The sequence below is a fragment of the Prunus dulcis genome, chromosome 1, assembly GCF_902201215.1.
Source record: "Prunus dulcis chromosome 1, ALMONDv2, whole genome shotgun sequence".
Classification (NCBI taxonomy): domain Eukaryota; kingdom Viridiplantae; phylum Streptophyta; class Magnoliopsida; order Rosales; family Rosaceae; genus Prunus; species Prunus dulcis.
In genome coordinates this window covers 38,822,017-38,840,920 of record NC_047650.1, presented here as the reverse complement: position 1 = coordinate 38,840,920, position 18,904 = coordinate 38,822,017, and the positions used below count along the sequence as shown (strand labels likewise).

General features: G+C 36.9%; 4 protein-coding genes and 1 pseudogene across 4 annotated transcripts; all 5 read left to right on the top strand.

Annotated features, from left to right (window-relative positions):
• Window positions 1-336: 336 nt before the first annotated feature.
• On the top strand, window positions 337-3,561 carry LOC117619786 (MDIS1-interacting receptor like kinase 2-like). The gene is made up of 2 exons (XM_034349826.1): window positions 337-2,980; window positions 3,212-3,561. The coding sequence occupies exons 1-2, from the start codon at window positions 337-339 to the stop codon at window positions 3,559-3,561; spliced, it is 2,994 nt and encodes a 997-aa protein (XP_034205717.1).
• Window positions 3,562-4,622: 1,061 nt separating this feature from the next.
• LOC117619776 (MDIS1-interacting receptor like kinase 2-like) lies at window positions 4,623-5,935 on the top strand. The gene is made up of 2 exons (XM_034349816.1): window positions 4,623-5,850; window positions 5,922-5,935. Exons 1-2 carry the CDS (start codon window positions 4,623-4,625, stop codon window positions 5,933-5,935), a joined length of 1,242 nt encoding a protein of 413 aa, XP_034205707.1.
• Window positions 5,889-7,650, top strand: LOC117615027 (MDIS1-interacting receptor like kinase 2-like). Its single transcript, XM_034343992.1, has 2 exons — window positions 5,889-7,068; window positions 7,249-7,650. Exons 1-2 carry the CDS (start codon window positions 5,955-5,957, stop codon window positions 7,569-7,571), a joined length of 1,437 nt encoding a protein of 478 aa, XP_034199883.1. The 5' UTR covers window positions 5,889-5,954; the 3' UTR covers window positions 7,572-7,650.
• A 1,650-nt stretch (window positions 7,651-9,300) lies between these two features.
• On the top strand, window positions 9,301-14,234 carry LOC117619770 (MDIS1-interacting receptor like kinase 2-like). The gene is made up of 7 exons (XM_034349802.1): window positions 9,301-9,686; window positions 10,514-10,528; window positions 10,618-10,823; window positions 11,070-11,179; window positions 11,285-11,472; window positions 11,582-11,672; window positions 14,142-14,234. The coding sequence occupies exons 1-7, from the start codon at window positions 9,301-9,303 to the stop codon at window positions 14,232-14,234; spliced, it is 1,089 nt and encodes a 362-aa protein (XP_034205693.1).
• Window positions 14,235-14,422: 188 nt separating this feature from the next.
• LOC117619762 lies at window positions 14,423-15,372 on the top strand (annotated as a pseudogene).
• Window positions 15,373-18,904: the final 3,532 nt, after the last annotated feature.

Sequence of the window (18,904 nt, the reverse complement as noted above, 5' to 3'; positions counted from 1 at the left end):
TCTTTAGGCATGCACATTTGCAATGATTTTGTGATTTTTTTTGTTTGTTTTTCTCAGGCATTTGTAAATGCTTTTTTGAATTCGTTGGTCTGGCTCCAATATAAAATTTGATTCTATTTGAATAAGAAATTGACTAAAATGCAGATTATAATATCCTCTAGAATATCAGCATGACATGCCACCCTTGACACTGGACATAATAATAAGAAATTTACAAAACAACAAAAGGCGGCTTTCCAAGTTCATAAAGTCCTCTTCATCAATTTGTCAAAAGGAACAGAAGGTAGAAGAATTACAATTGAAATACCAGTGGGATGTTAAACCATTACAAGCACCATGGGAACATCAACCTCTAAGAAGTGTTTACGCTCTCTAAGTTTCTTTATCACGTTTGTGTTTGTTTTCATTTCATCAGCAAGTTGCGTTGCTTCTGCTGAAGAAGCCGGTGCGCTTCTGCAATGGAAAACCAGCCTTCAAGACCATCGGTCACGCCTAACTTCATGGACTTCTCTGCACTCTTCCAACACAACTAGTCCATGCACTTGGTTTGCCATTTCTTGCAACACTGCTATGAGTGTGATCAAAATAAACTTGACTAAGTCCGGTTTACAAGGTACGCTCTCTGGATTTTCATTCTCGTCGTTCCCGAATCTTGAGCATTTTGATCTCAGCATGAACTCAATCTTTGGTACCATTCCACCTCAAATCAGTCAGCTCTCCAAACTAGTCTATCTTGATTTGTCCTGTAATCGGTTGAACGGTTCAGTTCCTGCTTCTGTGGGAAATCTGAGCAATCTGGCTTACTTGGATCTGTGTAGGAACTATCTAAATAGTTCCATTCCCTTAGAAATGGGGAACCTTTCAAGTTTGGTGGAGCTTCATTTGAATACCAACAATCTAACAGGTTCCATCCCATCAACTCTTGTGAACTTAAAAAGGTTAAGATTGTTATACATGTATGAGAACATGCTTGCTGGCTCCATTCCCCTAGACATAGGAAACATGGTATCTCTCAGGAATATAAGCCTTCACGACAACAATCTTTCTGGTGCTATCCCAGCTTCCTTATGTGACCTGAGAAACCTTACCTTGCTTGAACTCTATCGGAATAATCTTTCAGGCCCTATTCCGGAAAATATTGGAAACTTGAAGTCTCTTCTTGTTCTAAATCTAATGGAGAATAACCTCAGTGGTCCTATTCCCTTGTCAGTAGGTAATTTGAGCAAGTTACAAGTTTTATACATTCGTGACAACCCACTGTCAGGTTCCATTCCTGAAGTCATAGGAAATCTCATGAATTTGATTGTGTTCCGAGTTGCCAGAAACAATTTAACTGGTTATTTGCCAGAGAACATCTGCAAAGGTGGAAAGCTTGAATACTTCACTGCAAATGGCAATAGTTTAATAGGCCGAATACCCAAAAGCTTGAGAAACTGCACAACCTTGTACAGAGTCCGACTTGATGGAAATCAAATCACTGGAAATATATCCGAAGACTTTGGTGTTTATCCAAACTTGGATTACATAAAGTTAAGCGATAATAAATTTTATGGCGAAATTTCGGACAAATGGGGTAAATCTCTGCAACTAACAAATTTTGAGATTGCAGGGAACAATATCACTGGTTCCATACCACCTGAGCTTGGCAACTTGACTCAACTTCATCTGCTTAATCTTTCTTCAAATCATTTAGTTGGGAAGATCCCTATGGAACTTGGAAGGCTGACTTTGCTTGTGAAGCTTATGCTGAATGGCAATCAACTTTCTGGTGGTATACCTCAAGAACTTGGATCACTAACTGACCTTGAGTATCTTGACCTGTCCACAAACAATTTGAGCTTGCCAATACCAAGTAGCCTTGGGAACTTTATGCATCTGCACCACTTGAATTTGAGCAACAACATGTTGAGCCAGAAAACCCCATATCAGTTGGGAATGTTACTTCAGCTCTCTGTGCTGGATTTGAGTTATAACTCTCTGGATGAAGAGATACCAACCGAGTTTTTTGGTTTGGATAGCTTGGTGACACTAAACCTCTCCCACAACAACCTCTCTGGTGGTATTCCAGGCACTTTTGATAAATTGCATGGCTTGGAGTTCGTCGACATAGCATACAATCAATTACATGGTCCAATTCCAAACAACAAAGCATTTCAAGAGGCTCCCATAGAAGCATTCCTGGGGAACAAAGGTTTGTGTAATGCTACAGGTCTGCAGCCCTGTCCTAGCAAAAAGAGGCCTAACTCGAAAGTCAGTTTCAAAATTGTGTACTTAGTTGTGCCACCTGTGGTGGGAGCACTTATAATTGCTTCATGTGGAATTTATATCCCTTTACTAAGAAGAAAGAAACGTCAACAAACAGAAGAATGTGACATGCCCCCCAAAGAATTTGAACTGCGTTTAATTTCGATTTTCGGTGGGAAGTTGTTATATGAAGAAATCATAAAAGCAACTGAGGATTTTGATGATTCATATTGCATTGGAAGAGGGGGATTTGGAAGGGTTTACAAAGCAAAGCTGCCCTCAGATGACTTGGTAGCTGTGAAGAAATTCCACAGTCCATGTGATGGTGAGAGGAGCTTCCAAATGGAGTTCTTAAATGAGGTAAGGGCATTAACTGAGATACGCCATCGAAACATTGTGAAGCTTTATGGTTTCTGTTCACATTCGCGACACTCATTTTTGGTTTATGAGTACCTTGAAAGGGGTAGCTTGTTTTCAATCTTGGCCAATGATGAGGAGGCTAGTAAATTGGATTGGAGTAAAAGGGTGAATATCATTAAAGGTGTGGCTCATGGCTTATCCTACATGCACTCTGATGTGTCCCCGCCAATTGTTCATCGAGACATATCCAGCAAGAACATTTTGCTAGACGCTGAATATGAGGCTTGCATTTCAGACTTTGGCACTGCTAAGCTTCTTGAGCAGGACTCATCTAACTGGACCACCGTTGCAGGCACATTCGGATATGTAGCACCAGGTAATTTCTTGTCAAAGTCTGCCATGACATGTTGTCCGGCTGTCTATGTGAACTACACACTCAAATAAGAATCTACCTAATCAAATGATAGTTCAGATCGACAATCTGACACATAACATGCCATATTATTCGACATAAGATCAGCTCTTGCGCACCTTATCTGTTGTACTCTTAAAAGAAAACAAAAAGACTATTTGACATTTATAACTTTCGTGTTTTCCCTTTTGTCAGAGTTTGCTTATACATTGAAGGTGACTGAGAAATGTGACGTCTACAGCTTTGGAGTGTTAGCACTTGAAGTGATTAAAGGACAGTACCCGAATAATATTCTAATTGGGTCTTTGTTGTCACCAGCGTTAAGCAGGGAAGGAAAAATTCCAGTGGAATTGCTTGATGGTCGCCTTCCACCACCCACAGATAAAGTTCTGGATGAAATTTTTACTATCTTGAAGCTAGCTGTTCCATGCTTACATGCCAATCCAAAATTTAGGCCTAGCATGCTTGACGCTTCTCAGATTATAACACTAGAATTCTCCCAGATTGAGAATGACAGACAGAGGGCTGAATTTATGTTTGGTTGAGGCATTTGGAGAGGATATGAACTTGGATCATCTCCTTCAATTTGTATAGGCTAGATGTAGCTACCAATTAACTGAACTAGGTTTGTGTATGGACAGAATTTTGGTAAACACCCTCTTGCATGTTGTATAAATAATATGAATATCTTATATAAGTATTCAGATATGTAATTCTGGTGTTTGGTGATAATTTTTTCTATGCGAATAATAAACTCTTACCAGAAAATATAAGCAGAAGATTGGAGAATCATTAATTGATTTTTCAACCATTTCTGAAAATAATAGTAAATACTCAAAATTTAAGAGCCATTTGATGCCTCTCAACTTGATGAGAAAAACGACCCAAGTGCTGACTTTCAGTGTTGGATATTTTGGAAGTCTGTGGTTAGCTTTCTGTCCCTACACAGAGACAAAGTCAAAAATCCCTGCTTCAAACTCAAAATTTAAGAGCCATTTGATGCCTCTCAACTTGATGAGAAAAACGACCCAAGTGCTGACTTTCAGTGTTGGATATTTTGGAAGTCTGTGGTTAGCTTTCTGTCCCTACACAGAGACAAAGTCAAAAATCCCTGCTTCAAATTTACAGAAACTTAAAGTAGAAATCAAACACAGAGAGAGAAACATGAAGAATAACAAGTAGGAGAGAAGGAAATTATGATTGAATCTCACTCTGATAAGGATAGCCAGGCTAATGCTTGTGACTTATTTGAGTGCTCAGCCTTCAGTCCTGCTCTTCTTCTTCATATACCGATCTCTGCATGATTGCAGCTAAGTGTGAAAAGGGCCTTGTCCTGCTGGAGGTGCTAGAAAAATGGTGCGGTCAATCGTAGGCCATTGGTTATCCTCTATCAAAATATCATGATCAGATGAGACCAAATGGCATATTATTCTTATGTAATTTCAACAAGAAAGTTCAGGGGTTGCAATGTAATAACAATGTGGAAGAGAAAAAAAACAAACATTCCCGAAGACTGGTCAATCTTTGACTGAAGTGTTTTTCAAATTCCTCTGCACACCATCTTGAGTTTTCCATCTTCATCTAAACAGGACCATAGAAAGAAACCATGTTGCAGATAAAGCCTCAAGCTCTGAATGGTGTTGTTTCTCAAAAAAAAGCCATGAGAGCTTCAACTTATGATAAGGTATGCTCTCTAGCTTATTGCCTTATCTTGTATGTTCAGCTTGTTTTTGCTTCTGCTATTTCTACTGAAACAGATGCTCTTCTCAAATGGAAAGCCAGCATTCAAAACCAAACCCAGCTCCAAAATCTAACCTCATGGACTTATCTTCCAAGTAACAAAGCCATCAATTCTTCAAGCAATCCAGAAGCAATTGCAAATCCATGTAATATTTGGAGTGGGATTTCCTGCAACACTGCTGGAAGTATCAGCAAGATAAACCTTACCAGGTCTGGTTTACAAGGTACACTGCATGAATTTTCATTCTTGTCCTTTCCCAATGTTGAATATATTGATCTTAGCAGGAATAAGATATATGGTGCCATCCCACCTCAAATCAGCTCCCTCTCCAAACTCATCTATCTTGATCTCTCAGATAATAAGTTGTCAGGAAAAATCCCACCCGAAATTGGTTTCCTGACAAATCTTCAGAACCTGTACCTATATACAAACAAGCTAAATGGCTCAGTTCCTCAGGAAATAGGCCAGCTTAAGTCTCTTCTTGTTCTAAATCTCATGGAGAATAGACTCAGTGGTCCTCTTCCCATGTCAATCGGTAATTTGAGCAAATTACAATTTATACAACTACGCGATAACCAACTCTCAGGTTCCATTCCTCAAGTGATAGAAAATCTCATGAATTTGGTTGTGCTGAGACTTGCCAGAAACAATTTCACTGGTCATTTGCCACAGAACCTCTGCCGAGGTGGATTGCTTGCAAATTTCACTGCAAATGGCAATCGTCTCATAGGTCGAATCCCCGAAAGCTTGAGAAACTGCACAACCTTATACAGAGTCCGCCTTGATGGAAACCAACTCACTGGAAATATATCTGAAGATTTTGGTGTTTATCCAAAGTTGGATTACATAAATCTAAGCAACAATAGATTTTATGGTGAACTTTCACATAAATGGGGTAGGTCTCTGCAGCTAACAAACCTTGAGATTGCAGGGAACAATGTTACTGGCTCCATACCACCCGAGATTGGAAACTTGACTCAACTGCATTTGCTTAATCTTTCTTCAAATCATTTAGTTGGGAAGATCCCTATGGAACTTGGAAGGCTGACTTCTTTGGTGAGGCTTATACTGAATAACAATCAGCTTTCTGGTGGTATACCTCAACAACTTGGTTCACTGACTCACCTTGACTATCTTGACCTGTCCACTAACAAACTGAGCCAGTCAATTCCAAGTAGTCTAGGGAATTTTGTCCAAATGCACCACATGAATTTGAGCAACAACAAGTTGAGCCATGGAACCCCAACTAAGTTGGGTAGGTTAGTGCAGCTGTCAGTGCTTGATTTGAGTCATAATAATCTTGCTGAAGAGATACCAACTGAATTTAGCAAGTTGGGTAGCTTGGTGACACTAAATCTCTCCCACAATAACCTCTCTGGTGTTATTCCAGAGAATTTTGTGGAACTTCGTGGCTTGGAGTTTGTCGACATATCATACAATCAATTAAGGGGTCCTATTCCACACAACAAAGCATTTCAAGAGGCTCCCATAGAAGCATTGCAAGGGAACAAGGCTTTGTGTGGCAATGTTACAGGTCTACACCCCTGCAATAATAGTCCTGTTGAAAAGAAGCATAACTCAAAAATTGGTTTCAAAGTTGTGTACTGCTTGATCATGCTTCCTGTATTGGGAGCATTTATGCTTGCTTTCTATGGAATTTTTATCACTTTGCGAAGAAAAAGGGAAAGCCAACAAGAAGAACAAAGTGACATTCACCCAAAAGAATTCGAATTGCGTGCAATATCAATCTTTGATGGAAAAGTATTGTATGAAGAAATTATAAGAGCGACTGAGGATTTTGATGCTGCATATTGCATTGGGAGGGGGGCAGTTGGAAGCGTTTACAAAGCAAAGCTGCCTTCAGATGACTTGGTAGCTGTCAAGAAACTCCACATTCCATGTGATGGTGTGTGGAGAAAAGAATTCTTAAACGAGGTAAGGGCATTAACTGAGATACGCCATCGAAACATTGTCAAACTTTATGGTTTCTGTTCACATGCACGGCACTCGTTTTTGGTTTACGAGTACCTTGAAAGGGGTAGTTTGTTTTCAATCTTGTGCAATGATGAAGAAGCTAGGAAATTTGATTGGATCAAAAGGGTGAACATCATTAAAGGTGTGGCTCATGGTTTATCCTATATGCACCATGATGTGTCTCTGCCAATTGTTCATCGAGACATATCCAGCAAGAACATTTTGCTAGACACTGAATATGAGGCTCACATTTCAGACTTTGGAACTGCTAAGATTCTAGATTATGAATCATCAAACTGGACTGCGGTTGTAGGCACAATTGGATACATAGCACCAGGTACAATTCAACATCTTGTGTTGTTTTCATCAGATGGTTTGAATTTACTTTCTTGGCAACATAATATGTCACATACTGTCTGACTTGAGAGCATTTCCCCTGTATATATTGTTCTCTTAACTTCTCATAATGAGCATCTCTCTCCTAAAATAGAAAACTTATGTTTACCCTTTTTGGCAGAGCTTGCTTACACATTGAAGGTGACAGAGAAATGTGACGTCTATAGTTTTGGGGTGTTAGCTCTTGAAGTGATTAAAGGAAAGTACCCTAGCAATCTAGTGGGGTCTGCGTTGTCATCTGCAATCTGGGGAGGCAAAATGCTGGGGGATGTGTTGGACGATCGCCTTGCGCATCCCACTGGTAAAATTCTGGATGAAGTTGTTACCATCCTAAAGCTAGCAGTTGCATGCTTACATGAAAATCCAGAGTTAAGGCCTACCATGCATGACATTTCTTGTAACAATACAAATCTCCCATACACAGAAAGACAAATAGAGGGTTAACTTGAGTTTAGTTGAAACATTTAAAGAGAAGCATGTTAAAGCCATTTATTGTATCTTAACCAGCTGCCACCAAATCATTGTAATTACTAATATTTAGGCTTTAATTTGTGAGTTCTTCATTTTGTTGTAATCATATATACAGGCTCTCCTTGAGAGATGGATAACAAGCAATAATTCTTTTCGTACATGGTATGACATCAGATTTGAGCATTTTTCGCCACCAAATTGCCTATCGTTATCGTATTTGTTTTGTTTTGTTTTCAATGATAAAATGTGCTGTTTGCATGCATACAACATCAAATTGACCGGAAGTGTTGACGATGGAGGAAGAAACCTTTAAAGTTAGAAGTCTTAATTCTGAATCTCAATTTCTACTGTGAATTTAATATGCAAACAGAGAGTATTCAATTGAAAGATTCCCCTTCCTTCTTCACCGTCTCTTTCTCCCTGCAAAATAGAACAAATGAGAGGGCCACACCCGGGGGTGTTGGCCAAATGCCATCCGATGCCTAAATTAGTTCAAGAGTTTGTAAGAAAAACACTAGCTAACTAGGGTACGGAGATGTGTTTAAGGTGTAAACCAGACGGCCGGAGCCTTATGTAAAAGAGAGAGAGAAAGGAGGTGGCTAGGGTTTGAGAGAGGCATTTTCTGCAGAGTTTCAGTAGAGATTTCAGAGGAATAATTCCGTAGATGGAAGGGAATTATTCCTCCCTTATTTGGAATTGATTTGATTAATTAGGGATTTGATTTAGTAGGGTAAATCAAATCCCTAATTGTGGTAGGTATCAAATCAAATCCTAATTTAATTAGGTAACTACTCATTTAATTGGGAATTGTGGTAGGAATCAAATCAATTCTCAACCTAATTAGGTAACGTTCCATTTAATTGGGTAATCCCCAATTAAATTGAGTAACTCCCAATAAGGTTGATTAATTCCCAATAAGGTTGATTAATTCCCAATTAGGTCAAATAATCCCCAAATGGAAGGAATTATGGAATTATTTGACCTAGGGTCTGATTTAATTCGGTTCCCACAATTGTTACCAAAACAAAAACAATGAGATCTTCAACTTATTATGACCAAGTATGCTCTGCTCTCTACCCTTTTCCGCCATACTTTTGCATGGGGGTTCTGGTTCTAGCAAGTTCAAATATTGCCTTTCCCAAGTGCTTGCTTTTTTGAAAGAGATGAACAATGTATGTGGTAGTATAATTGAAATTATCAACCTCCGAATTGCTTGTTAATCAAGCATGCCCTTATGTCAATACACTAATTTATTAGTAATTTAGTACAAGTAGCATAGAGTATATTTAAAAGAACCACTAGCTATAATTGAACTTTCAAATTGACTTGAAGACTATGATTTCTTTATATATTTTTGCTTGGTTTGACATTTGTATATGTAGCAGGTAAGTTGGTATCTCCTCACATGTGAAATTTTTATTAATTCCAAGGAGAGGATGCATTATTTGTCTACATTCAAATTTGAAGATAAGAAACAAAGACTTTGACTAAAAGTGTCTGAAGAAAATTCCAACCTGAATGAAGTTCCAAATGGGAAATAAATCAATAAGAGGAAGGGAGTTTTCAAGCCTTTGATACCTCAAGTCTATTTTTAATCTTGTTCCCTCTTCTCGGAGCACTTGTACTTCTACTTGCTTTCTTTATGTTTGCTTTTCTGATAGCAAGAAGAAATAAAAATCAAACTCTGGAACAAAACGATGACATGCTTGAAGAAATTTCTTTTTCAATTCTAGATTTTGATGGGAAAACAATGTATGAGGAAATCATAAGGGCAACAACAGAAGATTTTGATTCCATATATTGCATTGGAACGGGAGGACATGGAAGTGTATACAGAGCAAATTTGTCATCTGGCAACATGGTAGCCGTGAAGAAACTCCATCTTCTCCACAATGGCGAGAATAATTTTCAGAAGGAATTCTTCAATGAAATAAGAGCACTAACTGAGATACGACACCGGAACATTATGAAGCTTTATAGTTTCTGTTCACATAAACGACATTCATTTTTGGTGTATGAGTATCTCAAAAAGGGTAGCTTGGCCACAATGCTGAGCAATGATCATGAAGATATCTTACCTTCAAGCAAGTTATGACTTAAACAATATTCATTGTTCCAGACTTGGAAAGTCTTTGCAATATCTTATATATTTTTAGAACTACTTTCACAACAAACCAAAAAAGAAGAAGAAAGCAATTGGTAACAACTGTTGAAAAATAATGTTCATTTGTGTTCTACACAATTCTAGAAAGATCATGAATACAATGATGATTCTAGAATTGTGGAGAACATACTACGTCGGCTAGACAAAGAGATTGAAGTTGGAAGAACTCTCTAGAGCAAGAACGCTAGACTATGGGTGTGGAGCATGATGGCTAAACAATAGCCACAAAAATAATATTGTAAAATATAGAAGTTTCTAGGCAAAGCCACATACATGTAGCTGGAGCAAGAGACCAAGTCGGTGGACTTGGTAATGTCGGCAAAGGAGCCTATAAATAGGCATGCAACCACGATGAAATATGGAGTGAACCAATCAACTCCCAATCTATGTGGGAGCAAAAAGGCTACCCAACCCAAGTCACATGGGGAGTCTAACAAAAAAAACTCCCAAACTATTAGGGAGCCAAGAGCTATCTAAATTAAGCTATGTTGAGAGCCAATAAGCTCACCAATCAAAGTATAAGGGCCAAATAGCTCAAAACTAATCTAAATCAAGTGTGATGGCCAATAAACCATGAAAAAGGCCAATTAGCCTGTATCAAAGCCATGTACTATTTTCCTCCAATTTAATAAAATCACTTTGTTTCCCCTTCAATTCTAACAACAACCTAGCATTTTTCAAGATTTTGAAGATCAACAGATGATCAAAATTCCAAGAGTATACCAAGCGAAAGCTGACTTTGCATATATAGAAATAAGAATGTGAATCTGTTCGTTGCTTTTATTGTGACATTGCACTCGTGAGAAACACTACTTACAGTTTCTGAGAGGAACACCGTTGTTATATTGTCTTGTTCATTGTTAAAGGTTTAGCTAATGCCTTGTCCTACATGCACCACGATTGCTTGCCACCAATTGTACATCTTGACATATCAAGCAAGAATATTTTGCTGGATTCTGAATATGAGGCTTGTGTTTCAGATTTTGGCACTGCTAAGTTTTTAAATCCAGACTCAACTAATTGGAGTGCTCTTGCAGGCACGTATGGATATATAGCACCAGGTAATGTTGAAACATTTTTTCTCTTATTTGAACACTTATCACCGATTCTTTTTCATGCATGGTTAAACCCAACTTGTTAGAATCGAACAGGACATTTGAACTGTACCATCGTAATTAAAGTAAAAAGTACTGAACTTGGTAGCAAATTAGCAATAGGTACTTTAATCATTTCATATCACAAAATGTTTTGAACTCTGAAGTTTTTGATATACTAATAATGCCACTGCTACGAGATTTTATAAGCAGAGCTTGCTTATACAATGGAGGTGAATGAGAAATGTGACGTGTATAGCTTCGGAGTAGTAACGTTGGAACTGATTATGGGAAGGCATCCAGGAGATCTCTTGTCATCTTTATCATTTGCATCTTTGTTGTCATCTTAGTTAACGCAGCTTTCCTTTCCTAGCCTACCTGACCAGAATTATAAAGATGACACTCATTTTAGACCAGAAATATATTTTCTACAATCTTCATCATCTGCATTACCTGCCCATCAAATGCTAATGAAGGATATTTTAGACCAACGCATTACCCCTCCTACACATCAAGAAGCAGGGGAAGTGGTCTCTCTAGTGCAGATATCTTTTGCATGCTTGAATCCCAGTCCTCCATCTCGTCCAACAATGAAACAAGTGTTAGGAGATAATCCGTATATGTTTTATACTATAGGATCACTATATTATTGCACAACTCTTAAAATATAAACAATAGCAAAATTACGAAATCTTTATAAATGTGCAAATATAAATTAAGTACAGAATAATGACTTTTATTGAAGACAGAGGCTTGCATATTTGCAATGTCTTAAAGACAGAATTTTGCATCTTCTCAGTGATTGAAGTTCAACAGGTATCTATCTCCCAGGATTCAACTATCTATAATTCAAGGGTCCAGCATCGGATCCTTGAATTCTGGCGAATGTTGGTGTGCTTCTCTCCAATATAGTAGGTAATTTTAAAATAGTATAAGATAGTTCAAAAAAAAAAGATCTTCGTATTATGGCCTAGGACTTGTGGTTTTATAATAGAATTACACCCCTTCAAAATAGCAGTTAGTATCAATTATACCTGTTCAAATTCAAACAAAAAGAGAAGTCTTTCTGGTTTGAATTTAACTTCTGCCAAAAGACGAAAAATAAAAAATAATTATTTTATTTTTGAACTTGATATATTTCTTTTATTTTTCAAAGTCCCCAAGAGCCCCAAGGTCCAAGTCTTGATTATTTAAATATTAATATTAATCAAGCAAGCTAACCATGAGCCCACCAACCTTTTTTTGATTAGCATTAAGGTTTCATGCTTATAAAGCATGTGGAATCTTTTGTTTTCTCCAATGTGGGACATTTGCTTTCAAACTTCCAACAACAAGTTTCTCAAAACCTTTCAACTCAGAGACTACATTTGTCCAAGTCAGTGCATATGATAACATGTGGTGAATTGCTTGCTCTCGACGGTTTTACAACTCGAGGGTAAGTTTCTACATGTTAAATGCTTTCAATTATCTCCGTCAACACTAGTCATGCTCATCCGCCTATCATGCCTTTATAATTTCTTTGACATTATTTGATTGATTAATTTGAATAAACACCGTATTAACTGCGTGTTTGCCCTCCGAGTGTTTCTTCTAACCTTCTTAGATGTTCCCTTGTAGCCATTGGCGGACCTACATAGAGCCTAGTGTGGGCAGCTGCCTACACTTAATTTCTTCTTCAGCCATGTAGGCTACAATAAATAAGACATTGGGCCAACAAATAAATAAAACCTTCAAGATTTTAACCCAAATTTCCCATATTCAAAATATCAAGACCCCAAAATTGACAAAATATCAAGGCCCAGTTTTAGAAATGACTTAGTTTGTCCTCTCTCGCACATGCATTTTTGTGTTCATAAAATCAATAGTTATATAAATATATAATATTGCTACATAAATAAATATTATTATATTATTAAATAATATTTATGTGCACACTTTGACAAGATCCTGGGTCTTGTAGCAATGTATTTGAAACCTACTTTTGGGCCACTCATTATTTTGAAGGAAGTAAAAAAAAGGTGTAACAACAGAAGTTAATATTTAGAATCACTTTGTCAGTTCAATTTTATGTTTGAAGAGCAGTAATTATAGGAAAATCAGATATTTATTTGGCTTTATCCTCACACAAAATACCAAATTGTCATATCCCAGAAGAACGACCCCTCATGGCTCAAAATTGACACCAACCAAAATTAACAATGAACAAGACAATATAACAACGGTGTTCCTCTCAAAAACTGTAAGTAGTGTTTCTCACGAGTGCAATGTCACAATAAAAGCAACGAACAGATTCACATTCTTATTTCTATATATGCAAAGTCAGCTTTCGCTTGGTATACTCTTGGAATTTTGATCATCTGTTGATCTTCAAAATCTTGAAAAATGCTAGGTGGTTGTTAGAATTGAAGGGGAAACAAAGTGATTTTATTAAATTGGAGGAAAATAGTACATGGCTTTAATGCAGGCTAATTGGCCTTTTTCATGGTTTATTGGCCATCACACTTGATTTAGATCAGTTTTGGGCTATTTGGCCCTTACACTTTGATTGGTGAGCTTATTGGCTCTCAACATAGCTTAATTTGGATAGCTCTTGGCTCTCTAATAGTTTGGGAGTTTTTTTTGTTAGACTCCCCATATGACTTGGGTTGGGTAGCCTTTTTGCTCCCACATAGATTGGGAGTTGATTGGTTCACTCCATATTTCATCGTGGTTGCATGCCTATTTATAGGCTCCTTTGCCGACATTACCAAGTCCACCGACTTGGTCTCTTGCTCCAGCTACATGTATGTGGCTTTGCCTAGAAACTTCTATATTTTACAATATTATTTTTGTGGCTATTGTTTAGCCATCATGCTCCACACCCATAGTCTAGCAACATGAGTCGTTCTTGCTCTAGAGAGTTCTTCCAACTTCAATCTCTTTGTCTAGCCGACGTAGTATGTTCTCCACAATTCTAAAATCATCATTGTATTCATGATCTTTCTAGAATTGTGTAGAACACAAATGAACATTATTTTTCAACAGTTGTTACCAATTGCTTTCTTCTTCTTTTTTGGTTTGTTGTGAAAGTAGTTCTAAAAATATATAAGATATTGCAAAGACTTTCCAAGTCTGGAACAATGAATATTGTTTAAGTCATAACTTGCTTGAAGGTAAGATATCTTCAGAAATAAGCAACATGGAGAGTTTGGGCTTTCCCACAATAATCTTTCTGGCTTTATTTCAACGAGTTTTGAAGACATGAATGGGTTGTCATATGTTGACATATCCTACAATGACTTGTAGGTCCCCCGCTCAACAGCAGTGCATTTCGGAATGCTCTTCCGGAAGCATTGCAGGGGAACAAAGGAGTACTGTGCGGCAACATTTGAGCTCTGAAATCCTGCAAACATAACTCCAAAAAGGACCGTAAAGTCATATTTGTAATCTTGTTCCCTCTTCTCGGAGCACTTGTACTTCTACTTGCTTTCTTTATGTTTGCTTTTCTGATAGCAAGAAGAAAGAAAAATCAAACTCTGGAACAAAACGATGACATGCTTGAAGAAATTTCTTTTTGAATTCTAAATTTTGATGGGAAAACAATGTATGAGGAAATCATAAGGGCAACAGAAGATTTTGATTCCATATATTGCATTGGGACGGGAGGACATGGAAGTGTTTACAGAGCAAATTTTTAATCTGGCAACATGGTAGCCGTGAAGAAACTCCATCTTCTCCACAATGGCGAGAATAATTTTCAGAAGGAATTCTTCAATGAAATAAGAGCACTAACTGAGATACGACACCGGAACATAATGAAGCTTTTTGGTTTCTATTCACATCACCCCGACACTCGTTTTTGGTGTATGAGTATCTCGAAAGAGGTAGCTTGGCCACAACGCTGAGCAATGATCATGAAGCTAAAGAACTGGGGCGGAGTAAAAGGGTGAATATTGTTAAAGGTTTAGCTAATGCCTTGTCCTACATGCACCACAATTGCTTGCCACCAATTGTAAATCGTGACATATCAAGCAAGAATGTTTTGCTGGATTCTGAATATGAGGCATGTGTTTCAGATTTTGGTATTGCCAAATTTTTAAATCCGGACTCAACTAATTGGACTGCCGCTGCAAGCACTTATGGCTACATGGCACCAGGTAATGTTTTGACCACTGAAATCTCTGTCTTTTGTACTTGGTGTGTACGATTTATGCATGATACAATTTCTTGTGTGAGCTGTGTTTGAACAGAGCTTGCATATACAATGAAAATGACCGAGAAGTGCGATGCTTATAGCTTTGAAGTTGTCACACTGGAAATAATTATGGGAAGATATCCAGGAGATTTTTTTCTCATCTTTATGATCCGGTGCATCATCGTCATCCTCATCTGCATCACCTGCCCTGGAAATGCCAATTTGGACGTTCTGGACCAATGCATCTCGCCACCCACAAAACAAGAAGCAGAGGAGGTGGTGTCTCTTGTGAAGATAGCATTTGCATCCTTGAATCCCAGTCTGAGTGTCGACCAACGATGAAGAAATTTTCTCAGCTCCTCTCATCAACTCAGAAGCTGCATTTGTCAAAGCCATTGCATATGACAACATTTGGAGAATTGCTTGCTCTTGATGGTTTCGCTACCTGATTAGGATATGTTCTGCTTTCTCTGTATTTCACTTCATTTGTGTCTGCCTTGTTCTAATGCTTCTTAGATGTTTGTACTTGTAAATGTTGACTACAAGAAGAAAGGTCAGTAGTGACCAATTTCTCAGTGACCAAATGTATAATGGTCACAAATAGGGAGTCTACATTTTTTTTTCTTTTCTATATTATGAATCTAAGAATTAGGTGGTGATGATGTAGACACAGGATGTATGCTTGTAGCAAATGAGTTAGTGGAAATGAAGTTGAGTTCCGATGCAGCAGTTATCCTCGACTTCATCAAGGTTAGCTTATAACTCTCCTCTTTTGAAAGCCATTTTTGTTTGAACCTAAGAGAGATTTATGAAAGTGAAGAATGAAAAATAAAATAAGGATATGTAGCAGGTTTTGCAGCATTAGGTTCCAATCCACACTGTCGTATTTTTTTTTTTCTTTGCTTTTATAGTGTCATTATGCATTTTTAGTATCAGAGAATTCATAGGATTAGGTCCCAACATCACACTTGAGCAACTGATCTATGCTCTGAATGGTACTTCGATTACCGTATCTGAACATGATACAAAAATAAGATGATCCTGTTTAATAAAATATATTGTAGTGATTAACCTTCAACTCTTCTTTTTTCTTTTTCGGTTTGATTTCCTTATTTTGTTTGTTGTGAAACTAGTTCTGAAAAAATCATTTAAACCCTCTAGTCCGACCCTCACGACCGACTGACTCTTGCATTAAGTGCGGACCCAGTCCGAGCCTCAAAATTCACTAAAAATTCATCCTAAATTCCAAAAGATTCAGCAAAAAATGCTACGGACTCTGTGCTGTAACATGCATTTTCATGTTATAACCTCAAATTCACAATTTGACCCCAATAAAATTTTATTTCCAAATTTCACATAAAACCAAAAATTGAAAACAAATATCAAACAACTTATAAACAATTTACAATTAATCTTTTATTTGAAAATTGAAAACAATTACCAAACAAGCTTCATATTTTTAATTTTTTTTATAAATAAAAATTAAAAGCTAAAATAGTTATCAAACTGGCCCTTAGAATGTCACAAATGTTAAATCAAAATTTTGAATAGGAAATTGGAGTAAAATGTATACATCATTACTTCGAAACTTCAATTCTTCACGTTCATGATGAATATAGATCATAATAGAATGAAAGAAAAGAGGATGGTAATGAGTGGCGTCCATGAAAATTGCACTGACGAGTTATTCTTCTTCAGATTTGTTGGGTACAGCTAGAGTGAATTAATTTTTCCAGTAAAACAAAACAAGAAGCATGCTTTGCTTGACAGGACTCCCATTTGCTGTCTTGCAAGCGCACTTCCAGTTAAGCATGCTCCGAGAAAATGCTTAGATAAGGGACAAAGACTTCCACGTAGGCTAATCACTTCTGGAATGCTCATGAAATCAGGTCATATAAGCCACAAGTTAGCTCATAGTAAATTCATCCGGGACTAAATTCCTGGATAAAAATGCAGATAATGACACAAACAGTGGGTGAAAGTCAAAGCGCTTGAATCAAAATTTAGAATGTCACAAATGTTAAATTTTTACTCACCGCTTTATAACTCAAGGTATATCCTAACTACTATTCTCAACACTTGACACGTATCCATGGGCATAACCATTGATTTGTATTTGTGGAACCATGATTATACCTATAGACACATATCAAGTGTTGAGAAGTTTAGTGATGATACACCTTAATTTAAAGTGGTAAGCAAAAATGCTCCCGTCAAAATTTAAGAAATGTGACTAAAATGTATACAACTATCATTACTTTGAAAATTATTCTTCACACGTGATGATTTAGATCAGAAAGAAAGAAGAAAAAAAAGGATGGAAATGAATGGCGTGGCTGAAATTACATTGACGAGTTAAATAAATTGGCGTATTTCCTTTCGTTTTTTTCCCTTGATGGTCCATACTCAAAATAACAAAGAAAAATGAAATTTGGATTTGCAATAGGTTCTGCTTTTTTCGTGGAAGGCTCATGATTTGCTTTTGACTTGGAGATAAGCAGCCAAAGAAATGGAATAGGAAATTGGACTAAAATGTATACGGCGGGACATATCAAGCAAGAACATTTTCCTGGATTCTGAATATGAGGCCTATGTTTCAGACTTTGGGACTGCTAACTATTTGGCCTATGTTACAGCCAAAGAACACTGGAGGAACATTGTCCTGGCTCATGCTTTAACAAGGGTGCTTTGTTACTTAGAAATGTTTTTCCTTGTGAGAGGGAAATAACAAATGAAACGATAATTTCATTGGCCAATGCCATGGTTTAACGTTTTGTATGTATAATGTGTTTTCGGATCTAGCCACAGTAGAGGAAGGAAGTCAGTGGGAGTTTTCTTTGGCTTTGTGAGAGAGATGTGCAAGTTCGTGAGTTTGGGTTCTTCACCCATAACTTTTCACTGATCTGTTTTTTATGTTTTTCCAAAGACTCTTCATTGTTCTTTACTCATTACTCCTTGATGGCATCTTTATTAATCCGTAATTGGATTATGAGGAATTGAATTGAGGATAAATTGAATTGAGAAGGAGTTGGATTGAGGAGAATTAAATTCCAGATTTCTATTTAAGTTGTTTACTAAACCATATGGATTGAGGGGAGTTAGATTTTGAATTCATATTGAATTTGTTTACTAAACCATATGGAGTTGGTGCAGGAGTGATACTAATTACTAAAATGTTCTCGTTGTTGGGTTAAAGTAAATGACAAATTTTAAAATTTTAAAATTGTGTTAGGATATAATGAGTAAAAAAGATAAATTTCTAATAGGTTTGTTTTCTAGGAATTAGAATATCACCTCCCGCCTAAGAATTGGAACTCCTCCAAAATCAGGAATTCAATTCCTAATTTTGTGTGGGCCCCACCTACTTTTTAATTCGTTGATATGAAGTAAACACAGGAGTTCAATTCCTTATGAGAATTCCAATTCCTGATTAGTAAACACACCATGAAAGGTTTTTTTTTTTTAGAATGTAGATATTTGTAAAATCGCATAAATATCCAACCCACTTTCTGTAAAACTAAGAGATATTTAGTCATATACCGCTTCTTAGTACTAAAACTATAAATAAACCTTACACCATTTAATTTCTATAAGCAAACCCAAAAAATGACAGCACACCCTATTGAATTTAATTTTAATTATTAAATTACTTTGATGCCTCATTGAATGTTTTGGGTTTTTTTTTATGAGGTTTTGGGGTTGTGTTTGTTTTAAGAAATCAATGACCGTTTTGTAATTTAAAAGAAGTTAAAAGCCTTTTTGTTATATTGTAAATGGGCTTTGCGTGTATTTCTAAAGTCCATTTCATATATGATTTTTTAAATAATTTGAACTCTTATATTAGATATTATAGTGAATCTCCCAAAACTAATTC

Coding starts and splice junctions, on each gene's coding strand:
- LOC117619786 (XM_034349826.1), top strand. CDS start 337: ATGGGAACATCAACCTCTAAGAAGTGTTTACGCTCTCTAAGTTTCTTT. Junction 2,981..3,211: donor ATTCGGATATGTAGCACCAG/GTAATTTCTTGT, acceptor CCCTTTTGTCAG/AGTTTGCTTATACATTGAAG.
- LOC117615027 (XM_034343992.1), top strand. CDS start 5,955: ATGCACCACATGAATTTGAGCAACAACAAGTTGAGCCATGGAACCCCA. Junction 7,069..7,248: donor AATTGGATACATAGCACCAG/GTACAATTCAAC, acceptor CCTTTTTGGCAG/AGCTTGCTTACACATTGAAG.
- LOC117619776 (XM_034349816.1), top strand. CDS start 4,623: ATGTTGCAGATAAAGCCTCAAGCTCTGAATGGTGTTGTTTCTCAAAAA.
- LOC117619770 (XM_034349802.1), top strand. CDS start 9,301: ATGCTTGAAGAAATTTCTTTTTCAATTCTAGATTTTGATGGGAAAACA. Junction 10,824..11,069: donor GTATGGATATATAGCACCAG/GTAATGTTGAAA, acceptor TTTTATAAGCAG/AGCTTGCTTATACAATGGAG. Junction 11,673..14,141: donor CAGTGATTGAAGTTCAACAG/GTATCTATCTCC, acceptor AATGACTTGTAG/GTCCCCCGCTCAACAGCAGT.